At 46.1% G+C, this 22,969-nt stretch overlaps 2 protein-coding genes across 2 annotated transcripts in view; one reads left to right on the forward strand and one right to left on the reverse strand.

The window, feature by feature from the left end:
• Window positions 1–1,952: 1,952 nt before the first annotated feature.
• LOC132586233 (kelch-like protein 31) lies at window positions 1,953–15,181 on the reverse strand. Its single transcript, XM_060258234.1, has 3 exons — window positions 15,014–15,181; window positions 4,093–5,298; window positions 1,953–2,696 (listed from the first exon to the last, which is right to left on the reverse strand). The coding sequence occupies exons 2-3, from the start codon at window positions 5,280–5,282 to the stop codon at window positions 1,964–1,966; spliced, it is 1,923 nt and encodes a 640-aa protein (XP_060114217.1). The 5' UTR covers window positions 5,283–5,298; window positions 15,014–15,181; the 3' UTR covers window positions 1,953–1,963.
• Window positions 15,182–19,241: 4,060 nt separating this feature from the next.
• The window catches only part of ELOA (elongin A), a 39,029-nt gene continuing 35,301 nt past the window's right edge, over window positions 19,242–22,969 (forward strand). The window contains exon 1 of the mRNA XM_060257487.1: window positions 19,242–19,439. Coding sequence (XP_060113470.1) covers window positions 19,368–19,439 — 72 coding nt within the window. The 5' untranslated portion in view covers window positions 19,242–19,367. The remainder of the gene's footprint in view (window positions 19,440–22,969) is intronic.

Genomic DNA, 22,969 nt, shown 5'->3' on the forward strand with positions numbered 1-22,969 from the left:
TGCTGCCTTTTGCCCCTTGCAACTTTTGGGCCATAGCTCAGTGATAGAACGCCAGCTTTGTATATATAAGGCCCCCAGTTCAATCCCTAGCATCTTTACTTTATCAGGTAGCAGGTGACATAAATGGCCTTGACCCAAGACCTTGGAGAGCAGCTGCCAGTCAGAGTAGATAATACTGATTGAGGGTGCTATAGCCTGACTCAGTAGAAAGCAGCTTCATGTATATACATTTGTGTTCATGAAGTTAGGGTGGCCATTCTGTCCTTACATTTTGAAAATCATTCTCCCCCTGCCATGCTATGTGATCTATAATAACATTCTACTGGAGGGTATGCTCCCAATAAACACTTCTCCTGTTTTAGCAAGCCTGCTCACTTCACTTCCCCTGACGTAGGAATTAAATTGGAAAAGAATCTTGAGCTTCAATGAGCTGCACTTGCTCTTAGCCCAGAGGTCTTCTTACATGTCTTTTCCTGTCCTGTATATTTTAACCTACTGCAGAGAAAATAACTGTTTCGATCCAATTATTGAACTGGTTGTTGTTACTAGTACCTCCCATGTCAATAAGGGCTAGAGAAATGTGGGATGTTCTGTAACTTAAACTCAGTCCTTGAGGATAAAGAGGCTTATGCTATGTACATTTAAAAAATTGTGAACAGAGGCCATGGGATCCTAAATGGAGACTACAGTTATGTTAACTTCCATCTTGCAGAGCATTTTCACTGCTCATCGTCCCTTATTTCTGAACTCAGTGGGTCTGTACAGAAAATACACCAAAGCTTCAGAGTGTACTTCATATATATTTTTTTAATTTAGACCTGAAAAGTCCAAGATTCCAATAATGCAGTTTCATTCAAGTTAGACCCCGGGCGGCTGTGTTTTGAAAGGGAAAGGGGTAAGCAGATTTTTTTACATTGAGGCCATTCTGTTTTTCACTGGAACGCCAGAAATTAAGTAGCTCAGCCTTTGTTCAGCAGTTTCTGGGAGGTAGAAACAGCTGTGGTAAGATTTGTGACTGTTCTGGGAGGTGAAGCAGATTTTGGATAAGTAGAAGGTTTGGAAGTTGGCAAAACTGGTACATGAAAACTGCAAAATCTCTTCAGCATTTTTAGGTAAACTCCGGATGATATTGCACATCAAATTTTCTATGACTCATTCGTTAGCAATTGGTTGATGAAATTAAATTCTAAATTAGAGGAAAGTAATCTGAATATTGATTCTCTAGCCCTCATGTTTAAGAACGGGGCAAAAGCAATTATCAGAGACCGATTACTGAAATTGGAGTTGAAACAATCTCTGGCCAAAGTTGGGGGGACGTATATCCCAACCCTCTTTACAAGTGATCTTAAAAGTGCCAGGTATCTAGGAAAGATACAGCCAATTAAGATCAGGCGGATGCTGTCCTTGGCATGCTTGAACATTCTGGACACAGCAGTTCTGAGGGGCCGTTTCCATAAGATTCCGCTAGAAGACAGGATCTGTCCGTGCGGCCTGGAGGAGGTTGATACTGTTCCCCATCTTATTCTGAACTGTCTTTTCCATACAGAGGTAAGGTACAAACTTCTGCGGAACCACTTAATGTTAGCTGAATCTTTAAATCAGGCCCAAGTCTTGCACTTCCTCCTAGGGGACGGGTGTGATCAACTTTCCCTGGATCTTGCTAAGTTCCTATATGTTTCCGACCTTGACAGGAAGAAATTTAACACTGCTTGTATTTGAAAGAAAGTTGCCCTTAGTTAAGTATTGCCTATATCAGATAATTTTATTACTACTTTGATGGTTGTACATAGTTATTATATTGTTTTGTGATATTTTAGCTTGGTGTTGTGTTGTTGTTGTATTGTTATCGATGTGTTGTGTTGTTGTTGTTGATTGGCCTAGAGCCGTATTAAACTGACTGACTGACTGACTGACTGACTAGACCAGTTATTAATGGTTCATCCTATACCCTGCCCTTCTATCCTTAAATACTGACAGTTGCAGAGGCCACTGAGCTGGCCCTCGATCCCCGGGTGCTTGACTGGGGGAGAGCGATAGTACAACAGGAAACCCCCACGGTGCCTTCCAAGAGTTCCCCTTCCTCTGTCCATTCATTCAGGTCAGGGTTGTAGGCTAAGACACTCTTCTGATACTTCTTTCCACTTTCATTCCAACCGCCTGCTAGCAAGATTTGCCCACCGAGAGTAGCCACCCCAGCCATGCTCAGACCTATGGGCAAGGGGGCCATGCAGCTCCATTGGTTTGTCATAGGGTTGTAGCGTTCCACAGGGATCACGTCCACCCTCTCGCCTCGGGGGCCCAGCTGGCTGCCTCCCAGGACGTAGGCATAGTCTCCTAAGGTGGCAGCACAGTGCCACCCTCTTGGGCTACTTAGCCAAGAGCAATCTTGCCAAATGTCTGCCGCAGGGTTGTAGCTGCATACGGTGCGAGAGTAGGCATTGTTCACATAGCCACCGGTGGTCAAGATTTTGCCGCCAATGACCACACTGGCATGGCAGCAGCGTGACAACTCCATGTTGGCTTTGGCATGCCAGCTGTTGGTGGAAGGGACATAGCACTCAACAGAGACCAGGGCCCCCTTGGCATTGCGGCCCCCAACAGCATACAGGTGCCCATTGAAAGCACTGAGGCTGAAGTGAGTTCTCTTGTGCGACATGCTAGCCAAGTGCAGCCAAGTTTTGAAACGTGGGTCGTACCTGCAGGGAAAAGAAGATTGTCAACCAAAAGTACAGTGCATGCATACAGCACTGGGCCATGAGTAGCCCTTTGATGCAGAGAGAGAATGTCTTGAAATCTTTTAAGAACATAAGAGAAGCCATGTTAGATCAGGCCAATGGCCCCTCCAGTCCAACACTCTGTGTCACACAGTGGCAAAAATTTTTTATATATACACACACACTGTGGCTAATAGCCACTGATGGACCTCTGCTCCATATTTTTATCTAAACCCCTCTTGAAGCTGGCTATGCTTGTGGCCGCCACCACCTCCTGTGGCAGTGAATTCCACATGTTAATCACCCTTTGGGTGAAGAAGTACTTCCTTTTATCCGTTTTAACCTGTCTGCTCAGCAATTTCATCAAATGCCCATGAGTTCTTGTATTGTGAGAAAGGGAGAAAAGTACTTCTTTCTCTACTTTCTCCATACCATGCATTACCTTGTAAACCTCTATCATGTCACCCCGCAGTCGACGTCTCTCCAAGCTAAAGAGTTCCAAGCGTTTCAACCTGTCTTCATAGGGAAAGTGTTCCAGCCCTTTAATCATTCTAGTTGCCCTTTTCTGGACTTTCTCCAATGCTATAATATCATTTTTGAGGTGCGGCGATCAGAACTGCACACAGTACTCCAAATGAGACAGCACCGTCGATTTATACAGGGGCATTATGATACTGGCTGATTTGTTTTCAATTCCCTTCCTAATAATTCCCAGCATGCCATTGGCCTTTTTTATTGCAAACGCACACTGTCTTGACATTTTCAGTGAGTTATCTACCACGACCCCAAGATCTCTTTCTTTTCTTTCTACCACCCTTAATATTTATTTAAGTGAGTGGGCATGGTTTTTGTGCAGAAAGATCGGATCTATGTTCTAAAAAATGAACTTGACCTGCCTTACACTTACTCATACCATTAGGTCTACTCTGACAAGTGGTGGCTCTCCAAGGTCTCAGAGGAGACCTTTCACATCACCTATGATCTGATCCTTTTAAAACTGGAGATAATAGTGACTGAACGTGGGATCCTCAGTACTCTGCCTTTGTGCCATGGCCTTATTCCAACCAACATTAGGACCAAAAATCATTTTGACTGCACAATATATCCTAAATATTACTTCTTTAGCTCTGACTCAACTGCTTAAATCTCCCAGATTATATTTTCTGGTGGTTTTATGGTCCAGGATCAAATTTGACAGAAGCCATAGCTCAGTTGATAGAGCATCTAGGAGAAAAAAGACCCCTCAGTGAACACTGTGGAGATTTACAGCCAACCAGAGTAGACAATACTGAGCTAAATGGACCAGTGCCTTCACAGTATAAGCACATACGTTTCCCATACACTTCTCTCCTGAAGCCTTATTTGGTATTTTTGTTACCTGCAAACATTGTTAAGTGCATGTTTTGCTTGGTTTCGGGCATCATTCTGATCTTCTCCCCCTGCCACATACAGAAATCCATCCATCACCACGACACACTGGTTAAAGCATTTGTTTGGCATCTCTGTTAACTTATTCCAGTTTCCCTCTTCATCCCTGTAGTTTATGTCTTTGCTAAGGGCCTTTTCGGTAGAGCATGGACGGCCGCCGACTGTGATCAGCACTTTGTAGCTGCCTCGAATCTTGGTCCTTCTGGACTGGAGGCCATTTTGCTGATAGGGCAACAAGTGGTAATTCATAGCATCTACCAGCAGCTTATGACATTCTGGGTTCTGCATCATACATGGCACAGGTTGGATGTAGTTGATCAGATCCTGAGCTGGGATGGTGCCAAACCGAATGTTGTTCAGGAGATCCGCAGCGTGTTTGAACCGCTTGGAATCAAATTCAAGCCATTTCATTGCGGTCTGGAAGGCCACCACTTCATCAGTGATCTGAAGGCTGTCATCCATCAAAAGTTCATCAAGTTGATCAAAAGTGAGTTTCATGAACTGTTCTGTGTCAGAGAACTCCAAGAAGTGTTCTCTGATGAACTTTTTTGCAGCCTCCTTTACTTGGTTGAGATTGTATGTGTCTGCCATATTGACAATATACACCCAGTTTTCCACATTCATTTCCTGAATGAGGAAGTCGGTGCATATGTTGAGCAGAGCATACATCTGCAGGTGGCTGGCGGTGGAAATGGTGCTGCCAATGGTGTAGAGGGAAAGACTCAGCTTCCCTGTGTAGGCATAGGCTATGGCAGTGGACAGACCCAAGGAAGAGATGTCTTTGAGGTCCACTTGTTGAAGATGGGGATCTGTTGTCAGCAGATTTCTGAAATAATCACTACAGGAGGACATCACCAGCTTGTGAACGCTGAAGGACTTTGCTTTGGTGGTGATTGTGAGGTCGCAAAGTAATTGCTCTTGGCGCATGTGACTCATCACCTGCAAGATGCTGTTTCCATGGCTTGGATCTATGATTTCAACAGCGGTACACAGGAACCCATCAGAACCATTTTCAAATAACCCCTCCAACTGCTGCTGCTGGTCAATATCAAGGGAAGGATCCTCTACCATTGTGGGGTTAAGAAGACACTCTCTCTTCACTGCCTTGCTCTTCTTTGGGGTTTTCTTCTTGGGAGCCATTGGCACAAGAAGATGCCTGCAATGGCAACATTAAGGAGGAAACCATTTTAGATGATACACACATACACAGTGATCCTAAATGGTTATATTGATTTGAGAGCAGAGATTCCACTGAAACCACAGGATCTACTACTGCCAGCTAGGGTTGACAAGTCCCCTCCACTCTCCGGTGGGGGACTTTTGCATGTGCGCAAAGTGCATGCATAACGCAGTGACGTCATCGTGCCGGCAATGGCACTTGCGGTCGCTCTAGGCATTTCTGGGAAAACTCTATGGTTTCCCTGGACACTCTAGCCATTTGGGAGGGGAGAACTCTATGGTACCAATTGTATCATAGAGTTTTCATCCCAAATGGCTAGAGCATCCGGGAAAACCATAGAGTTTTCCCAGAAATGCCTAGAGCGACAGTCGCACCCCAGCGTCAGTACGATGACATCACTTCCAGGTGACGTCATCGCACCAACAATGTTCGGGGAGGTTCCCCCTCCTGGGCCGGGGGCTTGGCAGCCCTGCTGCCAGCTATAGTGGTTGTGGAGAAATGAAATTCTGTGTGTGGATGGGAGGAGACTATCAAACTTTATATAAGCCTTGACCTAGTTTCCTCCTCATTCCTCCCCTCCCCTCCTGTCTGTAACCAGTAGTCTAAGGACAAGTCCTTCCCTAGAGAGGACAGGAAATCCCTCAAGGTTAGAGGAGATCTGCCCCAGAATGCTGAGGAGAGAGAGAGAGCCAGTTCCTAGGTGGGACCTGTGGTTTATATTACTGAGCTTTAGGCAGAAAGCCAATCAGTTGTTGGTTGGAGCTTGCAACAGACAGAGCTCTGCTTCTAGGCCAGAGTTGGTGGCCATTTGGGGAGTATGTTTGACTGGCTTACCAAGAGTAACTAAGTTGCCTGCCCTGCGTATCATCTAGATAGGGCATGAGTTTATAGTACAGAGAAGAGATGGAGCATTTTTGCCCATGTTATTTTAGTCCTTTCGTTCATTTCTGAATTGGATTTGAATAGTTATGGGTTTTAAATTTTTTAACTATTGAAGGAGTGAAGTTCCTTTTGTACCACATAGTTTTCCCAGCCACTTGGAAATGCTAGAAGTGGGTCAGAGAATCCCTAGGAAGGAGAAAAGCTGTGAAATGGCCAGCTGCCAACATTCCAGGGAAGGCCCAAAGATCCCTGGGAAGCCTTGAGGTGGGTTCCTAGTGACACAGGAGAGAGGTTAGGAGGCTGTCCCGCCTAACCAGAGCCCCAAGACAGGAACAGTGGTGGCAGCAATACCCTGAGGCAGTGAACAGCCCCTTCAGGTCAGACTCCCAGGAGGGGTAGGCAGAGCTGGGGTATGCTGGCTGACAGGCCCAGTCTGCCACAGTGGACTTTGGACTTGCCTTAGAAAAGAACAAAGCACCAAAACCAGAACCGCTTCAGTTCAGTTTAACACAGCATTTCCCCCAATTCTTTACCTCGAATGCACACAGTCTTGTTAAATTCCCAAGGACAACCAGGATTTCACAATCTAAAACCCATTTATTTTAACAACAGTGTGGATGGTTTACTGTACTGTGTTGTATAAAGGCTACAAGGCTGGGTTTCAAACAGACCTTGGGTTTAAATCCCAACTTGGTGCCAAACCAGGCATATGCTTGGAAGATTGGATTCAGAGTGCCCAACAGTTGTTTTTTAAAAACTTCCCTTTTCGCACACAAGGCGACCAAATTCAGGTGGGTGCTATGGCATGCAGGGAAGTTTTCCCTATCTTAAACAACCCCGAGCAGCTGATACATGTTGTGTTTATAGCAGCTGCTCAGGATACTTTCAGCTCAGGAAAACAACATGGGTGCAGAGGCTTAAGCTCCTTTTTTTCCTGCATGCCCTGGTCCTAATTTGAATGAGGTCTCTCGGGCCTGAAAGTGAAGTTTTTCTAAAAAAAAACCAGCAGAAGTTCTGAACAGAGAACTCCCTGTGCATGTCTGGTCTAGCCCTCAGCCATGAGACTCACTGACTGTTTTTGCACACAGCTTACGTCGCAGTCACAATTAGGCTTCCCAACCCTCCCGCCCTGGTGGGGGACCCCAGGATTTCCACCCTCTTCCCCCGCTCCCCAAAAAAACGGAAGCGGGGGGAGGGGGGAAACGGCGCTGGGGAGCATGGCGAGCCGCCCGATCCTGGAGCGGGCGAGGCCGCTGCGCCGCTGCGGCCCCCTTCCCGCCCACCGCAGCTGCTCCTCCGAGATGGGCCCAGGCTGAGCCCATATCGAAGGAGCAGCCAAGAGGCGGCAGCAGCGCAGGGGAGGGCGAGGCAGGCCAGGAGCATGGCGAGCCGCGAATCTGGGCCCTTCTAGGACCTGGACTTGCGGCTCGCCATGCCCCCGGCCCGCCTCCACCCCCCCCTCAGCTTCCACCCCAGAGGCGGAGCGGGCGAGGCTGCTGCGCCGCTGCCGCCTCTTCTCTGCTCGCCGTGGCTGCTCCTCCGAGATGGGCTCAGGCTGAGCCCATCTCGGAGGAGCAGCCATGGCGAGCGGAGAAGAGGCGGCAGCTACGGGGCAGCTCGCCACGCTCCCCGGCGCCGTTTCCCCCCTCCCCCCTCCCTCCACCCCAATGTCTCCTGGCTCCACCCCCAAAGTCCCCAGATATTTCTGGGGTTGGACTTGGCAACCCTAGTCACAATCCTGTTCCCTCCGCAGCGTCTGTCGGATTTCCCACCATCTGCGCCGAAGTTACAGGAAGTGCCGCGGCTTTTGCGTAGCAAACGTAAACTGGGTTTTAGCGGTTTACGTTTGCTACGCAAAAGCTGCGGCACTTCCTGTAACTTCGGCGCAGATGGTGGGAAATCCGACCAGACGCTGCGGAGGGAACAGGATTGTGACCGCGAGCTGAGCTGTGTGCAAAAACGGTCACTGAGTAACTTCTGCTGCGTCATTCTGTCTTCTAACCTAATCTAGCTGACACAAAGGATAAACCGGGGAGGTTGTGAGAATAAAATGGAGAGATGGAATCCTCTGTACTTTGCTATGAGATCCATGAAAGGGGGTGAAATGTAATTAACGGATACTCTAATACAGTTTGTAAAACTCCATTTTAGAGCTCAAACAGATGAGCGGGAACACAATGTGACATATCTAATTTGGAGTGGTAACAAAACTAGAATGTCTCAATGCTCTTCTCCCCGCAACCAATACACACATTCAAATGTAAAATGCTGCCTTGTAATACTTCTAAAAAATCATGTGTTAGGACTTTTGGTCTCCTTTGTCCTAGGTTGGCTCCAAGGTTCCTACTAGCGTAACTCCCCTACCTTTAGCTCCTTCCAGTGTTGTCCACAAAGATTCCTTCTCAGACACTCACTTCACTCAGACCAACCCAAACATAGTATGAAAGCAAATGCTCAGCTCCATGGGTGATGTGAGTTCCTGGAATGTTGGCTTGCATGCTAAGCAGTGTGAGAGGAAATGCTGCTCCGTTAGAGGAACCGCTGTTGTGCGTACAGCCCTTGTGATCCAAGCGCTTCTCCCCTTAAATCCTCCCCCTTCCGTCAGCCCTGGCTTTTTTCTCTGCTCAGCTGTCTCTTGCTGAGCTATGAATATGTGCTGATCCCTTGGCTGTTCTTGTTCAAGGCCAGGTGTGCCAGATGTTTAGGCCCAAATAGTAAAAACAGGAAGTTTAAATTGGATCAAAAGGATATATGATGACTGTGCAATACTGCCGAGTGCTTTAGGGTGCACAATGTATTCACCTTGTAGGCAGGTCTGGTCTCCCAACTGCTAACAAGGGCTTTGCCTAACATCAGAGTTCACAGTGATGGCATATTTTGAAGCAGAGGCTTCTTAGCTCACTTTTGTACTCCTTCACTGTCAGGGACAGCGCATAAGAGTAGGTCAGGTAGGTGGCCACCTAGGGCACCACCTTGCCACGCGGGTGGAAGACCAGTGCCCCCTCCCTGCTCATGCCATCCCTGCCCAGACCCAGGCAGGGGTGGCACACAACGTGTTCACATGCCTTGGAGGTGTTTGGAGCAGCGCTGAATGCCTCCGAGGCAAGCAAACATGCCACGCACCCTGCCCAGCCCCTTCTGGGTCTGGAGGGGGCTGAGTGGGGTGCGTGGCTCATTTGCTCACCTTGGAGGCATTCAGAGCAGCTCCGAACACCTCTGAGTCAAGCAAATGTGCCATGTGCCCCGCCCAACCCCTTCCAGGTATAGAGGGGGCTGAGTAGGGTGCAGTGTTGTGGTGCATTTGCTTGCCTTAGAGGTGTTTGGAGCAGCTCCGAATGCCTCCGAGCCAAGCAAACACACTACATGCTGCCCCAGCCCTTTGGGGCTGTGGGGCAGTGCACGCCTCTTGCCTGGGTCTCTGGAAGCCCCAGCACTGGCAGTGTTCACTGTACCAATTTTAAATCAACCCCAGCCCACCCCCTTTTTTGCTGGAATCTCTCTTGGGAAACTTCCCCGTTACTGAGACGGTCAGTTGTAGCTGGAACCAGAGAGTACTGAGGTCTGGGACTCAAAATCTTCTCAACATCCCCGGGCCCAAGGAAGTGCGTCTCAAGACAACTAGAGACAGGGCCTTTTCTACAATGGCCCCTATGTGGTGGAACCAGCTACCGGAAGAGGTGAGGGCCCTGCGGGATCTTACTCAGTTCCGCAGGGCCTGTAAGACGACCCTCTTCCGGTTAGCCTACGCCTGACTGGATAAATGTAGCTTTCTAGATCTCTGTGATTACTGTATAGTTTTAATGCTAAAATTTTTTAAGGTTTTTAGGTTTTTAAATGCTTGATTTTAAATGTAATTACGTTGTTCCGATTTTATTGTTTTATTGTTTGTTGTAAGCCGCCCTGAGCCACTCGTGGGAAGGGCGGGATATAAATCCCGGAATGAATGAATGAATGAATGAATGAATGAATGAATGAATGAATAAATAAATAAGGTATTTCTCTGGAAAAGGCATGTAACTTATCCTTCAAAGCTCCAGCTACATATGCAGTAGACTTGCATGCTTGATTCTGGAGAGGGTAGGATAGATTTATCATTGCCGCCTGTGTGTGGGGGCAGATGTCTTTGAATGGTCCCCTGCATAAACAAAGCTTCCGACACAGGAAAGATAACTAATACATCAGTTTTATTTAGATATTTGCACCTGGCTTTTCTCCCCAGGTAGGACCCAAAGCAGCATTCAGAGTTACAAAGCTGCTTCTGTTTCTGTCACCACAACAACCCTGTAGAGTGGGTCAGGCTGAGAGTGTGTGGCTGGTCTGGAGCACCAACTTAGCTTCCCTGGAAGAGCAGGGATTTAAACCTGGATCTTCCAGGCTCCGGTCTGAAACTCTGACAATTACGTGGGATCAGGCTGATCAGAGTTTTTTTTACTTACTGCTTTCATTTTAAATGTAGAAAATTCAGTTCCCGGGGGAGCATTTGCTGAGGCAGTATCCTATATGAAGAGGTACAGCCCAGGATGGGGAACGGGGCAGCCTGAAACATGGCAGCGTGAACTTTAAGGGCTTGGGGACCCAGCAGGGAGGCACTGAGCACAGTGCAGTTTTGGATCCCTGATGGAGAAAACCATGCTGTTCTTCAGCTGTTTCTGTCCCGCTTCCCTTCCCCTCTGCTGAAGAGTGGGGGCAGGGGGAAGAGAGAGATTTTCAGCCTCTGAGTGACAAACCTGTTTGTTGCAGGACAGAAATAGCTGAGGTTCCTCTCTGCCTTGCAGCTTTGAGAGCTGGATAACAGGATCAAGTTTCTGGAAGGCTAACCAATTGGTCATTCTTAGAATAGGAGAGACCCAGGCTAGGGTTGCCAATGTTTTTGGACTAGCCCCTGTAGCTGTGCCTTAAACAGTCACTTCATCTGCATTTATCTCTTTTAATATTTATGTTCATTTTACTTCCCAATAGGGACTCCAAGCAGTTTACAACATTGTTTTGTCCTCCTCCTCCTTGAATTAACAATACTATGAGGAAGGTTAAGTTAACAGAGAGTTTCTGGCTCCAAGTCAGCCCGTGAGTTTCTGTGGCAGAGAGGGGTTTTGAACCCAGCTCTCCCAGATACCAGTCAGACACTCTAACCACTGTGCTGCTTTGGCTTGCTCTGTGAACTTCAGCATGTCAAGGACAGCTTTTCATCCGCTGACTGATGCAGAATCACAGCTGGATCCACAGGTGAATGCATGTAAATGAAAATGCACTTAGCGCAGTTCCTCTTACGCACACAACAGCATAGGGGCTGCAGAAATACATAGGGTGCATTCACACACACTAAAGAATTCACTTTGCAATTGAATTTTTACTACATCATAATAGCAAAATCTACTTGCAAACGGTTGCCATGTGAAAGCACCCATATAGTGTTTTAAGTATACTTTTAAATCAAAACATCCCAATGAATGTGTCGCAGAATGGGATGTGCAGTAGATGGTTTGCAATTGCTTTCATTTAAAGAGTAGGCCATGCTGAGGGGGGGGGGTGTTGTTTCCTGGCCAGCAATTATTCTAGGTTATGCTTGATTTCTTGCATTTAATAGTTTAATCCTTTATAAGGCTGAGCACACTTTATTTAAATGTTTATATGTCACCTTTCCTCATGGCTCAAGGTGGTTTATGATTCACAGTGAAAATATTACAATTTAAAACCAACAGAATAAAACCCAAATTCTCCCCTCCAACCTTGTTACTGCATTTCTTTCTGTGGGTTTCAGTATGGCTAGCGTTCATAGAATTATAGAGTTGGAAGGGGCCATACAGGCCATCTAGTCCAACCCCCTGCTCAACACAGAATCAGCCTACAGCATCCCTGAGAAGTGTTTGTCCAGCCACTGCTTAAAGATTGCCAGTGAGGGAGAGCTCACCACCACCCTCGGTGACTGATTCCATGGTTGAACAGCTCTTATTCTAAAAAAGTTTTTCCTAATATCCAGTCAATACCTTCCCACCCTCTGCGCCTGAGGTTGGTTGAGCTCGAACTGAGATCTGCCAGAGCTAGTCTTTCTGCGCACATTTACTTAGGGAAGCAAGCCAAAGTACTATCCCCGGCCAGGTATCTTTTCAACATCACTATCCCAAAATATCGGATAGCTTTCTCAAAAGCACGGCTCAACGCACTTTTTTCTTCGGTGCTTTTGGGACGCTACGCCGGGCGCCCATATCTGGAAAGACTGTGCCCTTGCAATTGTAACGAGGTTGAAACAACTCTCCACATTGTTTTGCAGTGCCCAAATTACAAGGACTTGAGGGCAAGACTAATCTCTCAGATTCTCGGATCCTTGGCGGGCTGGCAGGAAGATGAGCAAATTGCCTTCCTCCTGTCTGACGCTCATTCTGATGTTTCTTCTAAGATTGCCCGTTTTTGTTACGCTGCTCAGTTGGAAAGGAGGGTAATTGAAAGTGTAAATCTTGGTTATGGGTTTTAACAATATATGTAATAGTAGGAGACAGGAATTTTGTGTAAGAGGTGAGGGGTTTGTTTCTGTTTTTTAAGTTTTGTTTGTATTTTTAAGCTGGTCAGATGACCGTGAATAAAGAACTACTACTACCTTCCCACCTTTTATCTAACCTCGTTATTATAAATCCTCCCTCTGCTGTTAACAGGAACAGTTTCTTGTCCTCCTTTAAGTGGCAGCACTTTAAATGTAGAGAGTAATAATGTCCCCCCCACAACTTTCAACTGTAGCTCCTCCAACCAATAAAAAATAATAATAATTATGAGTGAAAGTTCCAGCTTTGTCTGCTTTCGGTTGTCATTAGCAAAACTGAGATTACGTTGGTTTGTGTGCAAATATTTTCTTGTTTAGGAAACCTTCGATATAGCTAATCAATTATGATGAGCAGGCACTTCAACAAAATGGAATTTGTTCCTTCCCCAGTAAGTGAGATTCTAAATGCCCATTTTACCCTGGTACAAAATCCCAGTTACTGAGAAAGAAGCAACCTCCAGTTGGTTGAAGAGCCACATTGGAACTAGACTGAAGATTTCCTAGAGCAAGAAGACTTTGGTCATGGTCAGAGTTGGCCCTAGAATGTCTGGCCCCCTAGGCAAGGCTAACTTCTGGCACCACCCCGCACTGATAACATAACCGAGTCACATGGGGAGCACCCAATCAGGCGCCCCCCAGAAGGCCAGAGCCCTAGGGAAACACCTCGTTTGCTTAGTGGCAAGGATGGCCCTGGTCATGGTGCAGCACATCAGAAAAGGACTGCGTGAGCCTGAAAAGTTCATGTTCATCACCAGTTACAGCTTAGTTGTGACAGTGGTTTGCAACAGATAGGGACCAGATGAGGGGCTCTTTCTGGGACATTTTCAGCACCTGAAACACTGCCATGAACATTTGGCTGTGATTGTCCAAAAGGGCCTTCTGCCCCTAGAGTGTTTGGTAATTTTTGTTGGTGAAATTAGAGAGTCTCTGATTCACATCATCCCAGTGCTTTGGAGGATTATGGATACAATGTCAAGCACGTGGACATCACAGCAGTCTTTCTCTTGTGGTGCATAGAGGAGTCTTTCCCAAACTGATGATAATCTGAGGCACACTCCACTCCCCCAAATTAAAACTGGAAGCATACTTTGCTCTTACACACACACATGTGCAAGGTTTTTTTTTAGTGTGCAAGATTGACACACAAACTCTAAGAGCACTTTATCTGAATTAAGCCCCACTGAAACAACTTCAGTAGGATTCGGAGTAGACCTGCTTAATGCTTAGGATTGTTCCCTTTGAGTGACCTGACCCTGCTCATACTGTTCCCCAGGTATTAAAAAGTATAAGAAACACCACATTAATTAAAAATAAACAGTTAATATATTTTGTTTTCTGCTGGTATGCTATGCTTATACACAAAGAATGATTGCAGATACAGTCATTGATTGCTTTATTTGTATGTTTACTAAATTCAATAAAAAAGTTTTTGGACCAAAAAAAAAAAAGAATTTGAGTGGCCCATAGCCCATAAGAGACTGATCGGACATTAGTGCGGAGCTACACATTGATCCACTTTTTGCCACGTACCCCAAATATTTGCTCCAGTTTGTTTTTGGTAGGCTAAATAGCAAAACTGAACTGCAAAGTCAGACTTTGAAAACATGCACACATTTCCCTTACACTGCAGAAGGTAGCATACATATGGATCATCATGTTACATACCATTTACTATCAACAGCAAAATTTAGCACAAAGCAGCCACTGCATATACTAAAATCATCATTTTATAGACTCATCATAGAGTCTCTCTCTTCCCAGCATGTAGAAATTTAGATCTTTGGGTGTGAATGTGTTTTGCAACTGGAATTTTACTGCGTAAGATTAACAAAAATCCAGTTGCAAAATGCATTATTTAGTGTAGTGCGAACGTACCCTGTGTCTTTATTCTCTGCATATTTTATGTAATAACACCAATAATGACATTTCTAGCTTTGAAGAGTTCGAAGTATTTTACGTAACTCTAACAGAATAGCCTCAGTTGTTTTAGAGCCTCTAAACCAACTGAGGCTATTCTGTTAGAACTATGTAAAATACCTCTAAATTTGAGATATTATTTCCCTTTCCTGGACACTTTTCTTGTGTTATGAAAATTTTTAAACCCACAAGCACCCCACCATACTGAGACCCTGATCCAGAGATGCAGTTCTGAAACTAGTGATCTGAACTCTCTGTTGTTATTTCCCACTCTGATCACACTAGCTGTCCCTTTCTTCACAAAGAAAAACAAAACGCACTTGGTTGGCTCTGTGCCCAGTTTGGAACCGCTTCACTTACCTGCCAAGGACTTGGTAAATACTCCAGTGGAAAGGGTAGATGGAGTCTGTGGCAAGCTGTTCTGAAAATGAAGGCTGTCTTTTGCTCCCTACCTCTGTGTCAGAGGTTGATCTAATGGAGGGTGAAGCCACAGGGGTCTGTATGCTTTGCAAGCGAAAAGAACCGAGGAGTCTGGGCAGAAGGCCAGACCCCAGCAGCTCCCCTGGCTCTCCTCCTCCTCCCTTTTTCCCAATTCAGCCAGGCCAGCTGACTACCCTTATCATATCCTCCATCACCTTGGCTGGACGGGAGTGACGCAAAAAGAGGTCTGACAGGCCAAGAAAGGGAGAAGAGCTGAGCCAGCCAAAGGCAGCTTCTGTGAGGCCAAGAATACACGTGGCACCTTTACCATTGCAGAGTGGGCAGCTTAACTATTCCTCTGGTTCTGATCTCCTCTGAGTCACTAACTGAAGCCATGGCTCTTGTAGACTCTGTCCTCCTTCTGCAGCTTTGGGAGGGGAATCATATTGGCATACCTTACCAGGCTGTTGTAAGGATTATTAATATCTGCTGTAAGTAGGGTTGCCAAGTCCAATTCAAGAAATATCTGGGGACTTTGGGGGTGGAGCCAGGAGACTTTGGGGGTGGAGCCAGGAGACATTGGTGGCAGAGCCAGGAGCAAGGGTGTGATAAGCAAAATTGAACTCCAATGGAGTTCTGGCCATCACATTTAAAGGGACAGCACACCTTTTAGAATGCCTTCCTTCCATAGAAAATAATGAAGGATAGGGGCACCTTCTTTTGGGGCTCATAGAATTGAACCCCCTGGTCCAATCCTTTTGAAACTTGGGTGCTATACTGAAAATTTGGTGCCGCTACCTCCAAAAACAGCTCCCTCAGAGCCTCTGATACCTGCAGATCAATTCCCTATCATTCCCTATGGGAATTGTTCATGGAGGTGCATAATAGCTGTGGGGGTGGGGCTTCCCCCGCCGGCCAGCTGGCTGGGGGAGGGGGGAAGCCTGTAAAACCAGGGGATCCCCCGCTGGGACCTGGGGATTGGGAAGCCTAGCTGTAAGCATGCAGCAAAATGAAATGGGAGAGTGAACTGTACTGTTTCCAATTGCATTTTTGAATGTTCTTGTGTCTACAGTGTCTTAGAATTCCATTGTTGGAATTATGTCAGAGATTAAAGGTAAATAACAGGAATAGTATGTCTCTGGTATAATCCAACAATGGCATTTTAGGATGGTGGTGGGGAAGAGGGGCAAGTATCTTGTATTTAAAATTTTGATATTTCTTTTAAATATATATAGACATCTGTCTGCTCCTTCCTCTGGAGGCTTGGCCTGCCAGAGCCATTTCTCGACAAGTAGGCTCGTTAAGGAGATACCAGCATTGTTACAAGACATCACCCCCTTTTGTCAAGGGCCCTGATTTCTTAAAGGCATGCCACTTTAGACCAAGCCTATAGGACAGAATCATTCTATAATAAGACAGTGATTCTCAGATGTTTCAACAGGATAAAATTACCCACCCCCAAATAAAAATGGGAACTCTAGAATATTTGCTAGTGCAACCCAAAGAAAACACCGACAACCCAATGCTGAACTGGCGCAAATAGTTTTGTGTTGAACAAGCAAACTGTGACAGAAACTGGGGTGTAGTAGTTAGAGAACCAGACTAGGATCTAGAACACCGGTGTTCAAAACACCCATTCTGCCATGAAGCTGGCAAAGGTGACTATGATGATTTCACCCTCCTTCACAAGGTTTCCTTTATCGTGTTCTTTCCTGAGCAACTGCTTTTCCTTTGTTTGGCTGTCCCACCCAGTCCTTTGAATGTATATTGTTAGATGCTGATCCAGCCCAGGGAACTGAGGAGAGAGACTAAAATCCTACTTTTGGTCCTGGTTTGATAATGGCACACGTGAGGCTGATGGTAAATGGAAAATAGCAAACTTTCTTATTTCACTTTGAGGGAAAATGCTCAGGTGGAAATCTTAGGATTTATGTCAACAGGCAAGAAGAATGAGGTAACTTTGTATAAAAGTAAACACCAGATAATTTGTCACAAACAAGTAACTGTTCTAGTTATTCGGACAGGCCTTTAAAACTCGAGGAGAGTGATTTCTAGGCAGTTTTTCTTACATAAACTAGCACAAGCTTCTTGGTATAACAAACACTAAAGTTGGTGAAGGCATTCACACAAGTTCTAATTTCCTATTGGCTAGGGATCACCCCTGTCTTTTGGGAGCTATTTCCCTCTAGGGTTGCCATTCCCCAGATCCCAGCAGGGGACCCCCTGGTTTTGGGGGCTTCTGCCCACTATTGGCAGTAGGATTGCCAATCCCCAGGTGGGGGCAGGGGATCCCCTGGTTTGGAGGCCCTCCCCCTGCTTCAGGGTCATCAGAAAACGGGGGGAGGGGAGGGAAATGTCTGCTGGGAATTATTATTATTATGGAGATTTATTCCCATAGAAAATAATGGAGAATTGATCCGTGGGTATCTGGGGCTCTGGGGGAGCTGTTTTTTTCAGTACAGCATCTAGTGCCTCTCCCCAAAATATCCCCCAAGTTTCAAAAAGATTGGACCAGGGGGTCCAATTCTATGAGCCCCAAAAGAAGGTGCCCCTATCCTGCATTATTTCCTATGGAAGGAAGGCATTGAAAAGGTGTGCCGTCCCTTTAAATGTGATGGCCAGAACTCCCTTTGGAGTTCAATTATGCTTGTCACAGCCTTGATCTTGGCTCCACCCCTAATGTCTCCTGGCTCCACCCCCAAAGTCCCCAGATATTTCTTAAATTGGACTTGGCAACCCTAATTGGCAGGGAAACCCTATCCTCAAATAGTGACATCATGTGGAAGTGACATCATTGCATTGGAGATGTCGCACAGCAATGCTCTGGTTTTGGGTCAAAACTCTATTATTTGAGAGGAATTTTATCATAGGGTTCCCCCCCCCCCAAAAAAAAACAGTGTTGCCATGCAACATCCCCAACATGATGACATCATTTCTGCATGATGTCATCTCATCTTAGAGCCCTGCCCCCGCTCCCAGAAGGCTGGTTCCCACCTCCTGCTGGCACACCATTGGGACCTGGCAACCTCAGACTTGTTATGGATGGACTAAGCTTCCTACTTTCCTAACTCAAGATCCTTCTTGATCCCACTCAGCTTCGCTCTCTTACTGTGAACTGTCAGCCCTCAACTGCCACTCCTAACTGGCTCTCTCAACTGAAGAATTCCATTGGAATCGCTTGTCACTCCAGGTTCTCAGGCCCTGGTTACAGCATTAACCATTTACTGTGCATTACACAGGGACCTTGGCCTAAGCACTTTCCGACTCACTTTTTTAAAGGGTTTTCAACTCCAGCTTGGGACATTCTTGGAGATTTGGGGCAGTGCAATTTGGAAAAGGTGCTCAGTGGAGATGCCATGCCACAGATAGGGTTGCCAACCTCCAGGTGAAGATGCAGTTCTCCCAGAATTATACCTGGTCTCCAAACTACAGAGATCAGTTCCCCTGGAGGAAATAGCACCTTTGGCAACTACTCTCTGAGGTGCTTGCACGGGGGACCTTCCCTTTCCTTTCCCTCTGAGATATATCGTATAGTCTAGAAGGAAGTGAAGTTCCTCTTTCAGCCCTGCCCCCAAATCTCCATAAATATTCCAAGCCAGAGATGACAACCCTGCAGAAGGCTGTCTCTCAAGCTACCATTTCCCCCAGGGGAGCCAATATCTGCAGTCTGGGAATCAGCTGTAATTCTGAGAGAACTCCAGGCTCCACAGGGAGATTGGTAACCCTATCTTGCAAGGTTATAAAGATAAAATGGAGGAGACTTATGAAACTGTGTCTGCCTTTCCGGCCTCGTTGTTGTGAGGACAGAATGGAGGATGAAAGACCATGTCAACCACAGTGAGCTTTTTGGAGGCAGGGTGGGATTTTAAAAAATATACTGAACCAATGTTGAAATCCTTTTCGGGCCAGCGGGCTTCTGCCAACTCTCAAAATGGCGGCCGCGCCTCAGCAAAGATGCTTCCTACCCTGACTCAAGACGGGAAGGTTCCAACCTATTTCCCACTCAGACGATGCATGCCCTGATCCAAGATGGCGACGTTGGCCTTTCGCTAGCTCCTCCAGTTTAGAAGCTTTTGCCCTCTTCCAAGATGGCGTACAGCCGCTTTAAGAATCATAGAACTGTAGCAACGCCCCCCCCCCTTTCGCGGCCTTTCCGGGTTTTTTTTTTTTTCCCTTGGCAAAGATGGCGGTACGAGAAAAGCAAGCGAAGAGAGACGAGAAGTCCCGGGTTCTCCTGGGTAGGAGTTGAAGCAACGGCCACTTCCGCCGCGAAGAGGCCTCGCCAGCAGTAAAAATGGCGGAGTCGGTACTCGAAGTTGTGGGGAAGCTGCAATCGAGGCTTTCAGGCAGTTCGGAGCCCAAGAAGGTAAAAGGAGCCCCTGCAGGGAGGCGAGGGAGGGAGCCGGGACGGCGCTGCAGGCCGCCCGGTGGTTCTCCGAGCGGGGGTGGGGGTCAGGCTGGCCCACCGGGCCTCAACGGAGAAAGCGAGAGCGGGGGGGGGGGGGGGTGCTCATATCAAGGGCTGTGATGGATGCGCGTCGTGAATGGGGAGGGCGCAAAGCTGGAGCTGCAACTCGGAGCTCTTTCTCGACATCCTGACAGCGGGGGCAGGGGGAGCAGGCAGATCTGCAATCCCACCCCCACCTCCCGTGTTTGGAGGGAGCTGTTGCCCAAGCGGCGGGACTCCCCCAGCTAAATCCCCCGGGGCAAACTCGGATTAAGTTACCCCGGGACGCCCTTTGACACGCCTGAAGCTTAAGCCAGGGAGGCTGGAGAAGGGTTAAGTGGGGCGGGAGGGGAGGGGGGTTGTTCCTGTTCTCAAAATCTCCCTTCCCAACCCTTCGATCACCTTTCACTTTTTTTTTTTGTATCTACCTAAAAGACATTTGACTGGTCAGGGACTCGATTCTTTGGGGCCCAGAACCCATTCCTTGGCTTTAGGCACACTTTGTCACAATTAATCTGTTAGTCTTATGATCTTTCCCTTTTTTTTTTTTTTTGCCCTGTTTTTCGTTGGTGTTCTCGATTGACTTCTGCTCCCCATATTTCAACATGCAGAGGGCCTACTGTTGAAATTCTTCTTCAGTCCCCCTGGCTATATATACAAATGATTAAAGTATGTGTATAGGGTTTGTGCAGGGGTTCTCCTGCACCCCGCTCCATCTCATCCACTCACCTCCCATTCAAGACATGCAAAGAAAACAAGCCCTCTAGTTGGAGTTCCTGGCAAGGGACCCCTCAGCCCGCATTTCCTTTGCTGTAGCCCTTACAGACCCCTCCCTAGTGGTCCGAGCCACTGGACTACCATAGGCCACCTGCTCACCTGCACTGAGTCCTTTGTGGAGAAAGGCAGAATAAAAGTATTGTTAAATGATAATTGTCACTGCGGACTTTGGGTGTGCACTGATGTCAGGCACAGCATCTGACTAAATGCATTTCAGCCCTTGAAAGTTCACACTGCCATCATTGTGTTGGGCTTGCAGATGCAGGGGTGCTCTCTTTATTTTTGCTGCAACCTACTAACACAGTTACCCCACTGGAGAAAGTCTGTGTGTGTGTGTGTTTGGGGGGGGGGCGTGAAAAGAAAGGGGGAAATGTCCTCTTTCTATCAGAAAACTTGATAAGAATATCTGCAGGACAGCCCTTGGTGCTGTCTGTAAGATTTTACCCTTTAAAATAAATTCAAGGCAGGTAGCTGCCTAGTATATGTACAGTCTTGAAGACGTTGATTTATGATGGCCCAATATTTTCTGGATCATGGTCCACTTAATGGAAAGCTTTTGCCACAATAAATCTATTAGGTATCAAGGTACTTTTAAAGGCTATTTCTTTTCTTTTTCATTGTTTTTATGGTGCTTTAAAACTCTTTTCTTTTCTGGACTAGTTTTAGATTAATTAGTCTGGATTAATTGCTGCATTCTGGTTTTGTATACCCATCGGAGCCACATTTACAGAGCTGCTCTGTAGCCATCTTTTTTCTGTATATATAGTCACTGTGAGCCTCCTTAAGCTGTGTAAGGAAGTGGTGTAGAATAAGATGTTTGGAACAGACATGGTGGGTGGGTCAAGTGGTGCTCTGTTTTGTTATACTTTTAGCTCTGTTTAGTGGTGCTCTGTTTTGTTATACTCTTTGTGAGGGAGGTCTGATTCCCTTCCCCCCTCCTCAATAATTTTGTGCGGTATGGTAGGTGGAAAATATTGCCGGTGTGCGGTCTGCTCCTTTACTTGGAGGGGGGGAGGGATTTGAACCTGGCATTATCTAGTACTAACTTAATAGTTTAACCACTGTAGCATAGTATCTGTATCTAGAAGACTGATAAAGAAAAGGAGAGATTTAATTCTGCCTTCCCAAATTCTTTGAACTCTAAATACTAAGCGTAGGTGTGAGAAGAGGTACATGAAGCATTTTTCATTGTGGCATGTTAATTACTTAGTGAGCATTTCAAGTGCTGGAAGGAAGGCACTTTTTTCTCCTGTAGCCTGAAACCACTGAGGTAAGAGACGTTGTTCTTAAAAGTACTTCTAGTGTTTTAAAAGGTTTACTGCTTGCTCAGGAACTATCTGAACTGCTCCCATTAAAAAAACAAATCCCTTTGGGATTCTGGGAGCTCAGCTATGTTGGCCAAAGGTGCGCTGCTTGAAAACCATTCAAAAATGCTTTTAGGTTTGGATGTGATTTTATTTGGTTGAGGGGTGTTCTAAAAAGCACCAGCCTCAGAGTCTTTTGCTCAGGAGCAACTGATAGATTTATCAGTTTCAGAATGCTATTTTTTTTTCATGCAACTATTTAGTAAACTTCAGCTTCCCCTGCAGTTCCCTTGTTCCCACAAATGATTTTGAGCTATGAGAACTGGAAGGGTGCAATAAGGAAAAGTATGCTGGACTAGATGGACGACTGGCCTGATCCAGCAGACTCTATTTATGTTCTTACATTTAAATAACATACATGCAGAGGAATGGTAATGCTACACTGGATTTTTTTTTTTCAAGTTGACAGATCTGCTTGTGCCTATCTGCATCCCCACATACATGTGAAGTTTTATAGCAGGGTTGTGGGACATGATTCCATTTGTTGTACGCATTTGTTCGTGATAGATCTGTGTCTAACTCAGTGGAAGGCAGTTTCATGCGGCCACATACCTTGCTCAAAATAATGTTTTCTTACCATAGTTTCCACATGTTTTCATCAATGCATAGTTTTCTTTAGGTAGATAAGAATTATCTCTGGTTTAAAGTCTGTGTTGTACATGAATCACTGGCGATTCTTATTGTACATGAATCACTGGCGATTTCTGTAGGCAGAGCTACTCTGTTATCTGGCCCAGAAATCTTTTTTTAAAAAAAATTAAGAAAAAACTGAAGATTGTACATCTTTCAGGGAGGGAACATATCTTTGCGGTAATATTTTGAATATAGATAGCCTCTAGATTAGTCTCCAGATTTTTCAGCAAAATTGGTGGCTCTCAGACTGTGAGTTGGGATCCAGAAGTGATCCATGACTTTCTCGCAGATGGACTGCAAGACTAGGGGGGAGGAGCAGGAGGAGAAAAATCAGAGTGAGCTGGGAGAGGAGGCTTGAGGGCAAACTTGCCTTTGCCTCTCCATAATGTGCCAAATAGCTATGAAATACAGTTTGTTATTCAGTAACATTGCGCATGTATACTTAGTATTTATTTATTGTATGGCAGTTACACACAGGAAGTATATAATAATATAAACTATGTAACTAAGTTGATGCAACGGGTATGCAGACCGATTGGGTAATCCCCCTAAATACTAATATCTAGACTTTCAGTCTACTCGGTTGTAACTGGGAAGAATTCAAAGAGCTCTGTAACATCTCCCTGAAAAGCATGACGCTCACATTCCTGTGACAGATGGAGAATAGTTTGGTGG

The sequence above is a fragment of the Heteronotia binoei genome, chromosome 17, assembly GCF_032191835.1.
Source record: "Heteronotia binoei isolate CCM8104 ecotype False Entrance Well chromosome 17, APGP_CSIRO_Hbin_v1, whole genome shotgun sequence".
NCBI lineage: Eukaryota > Metazoa > Chordata > Lepidosauria > Squamata > Gekkonidae > Heteronotia > Heteronotia binoei.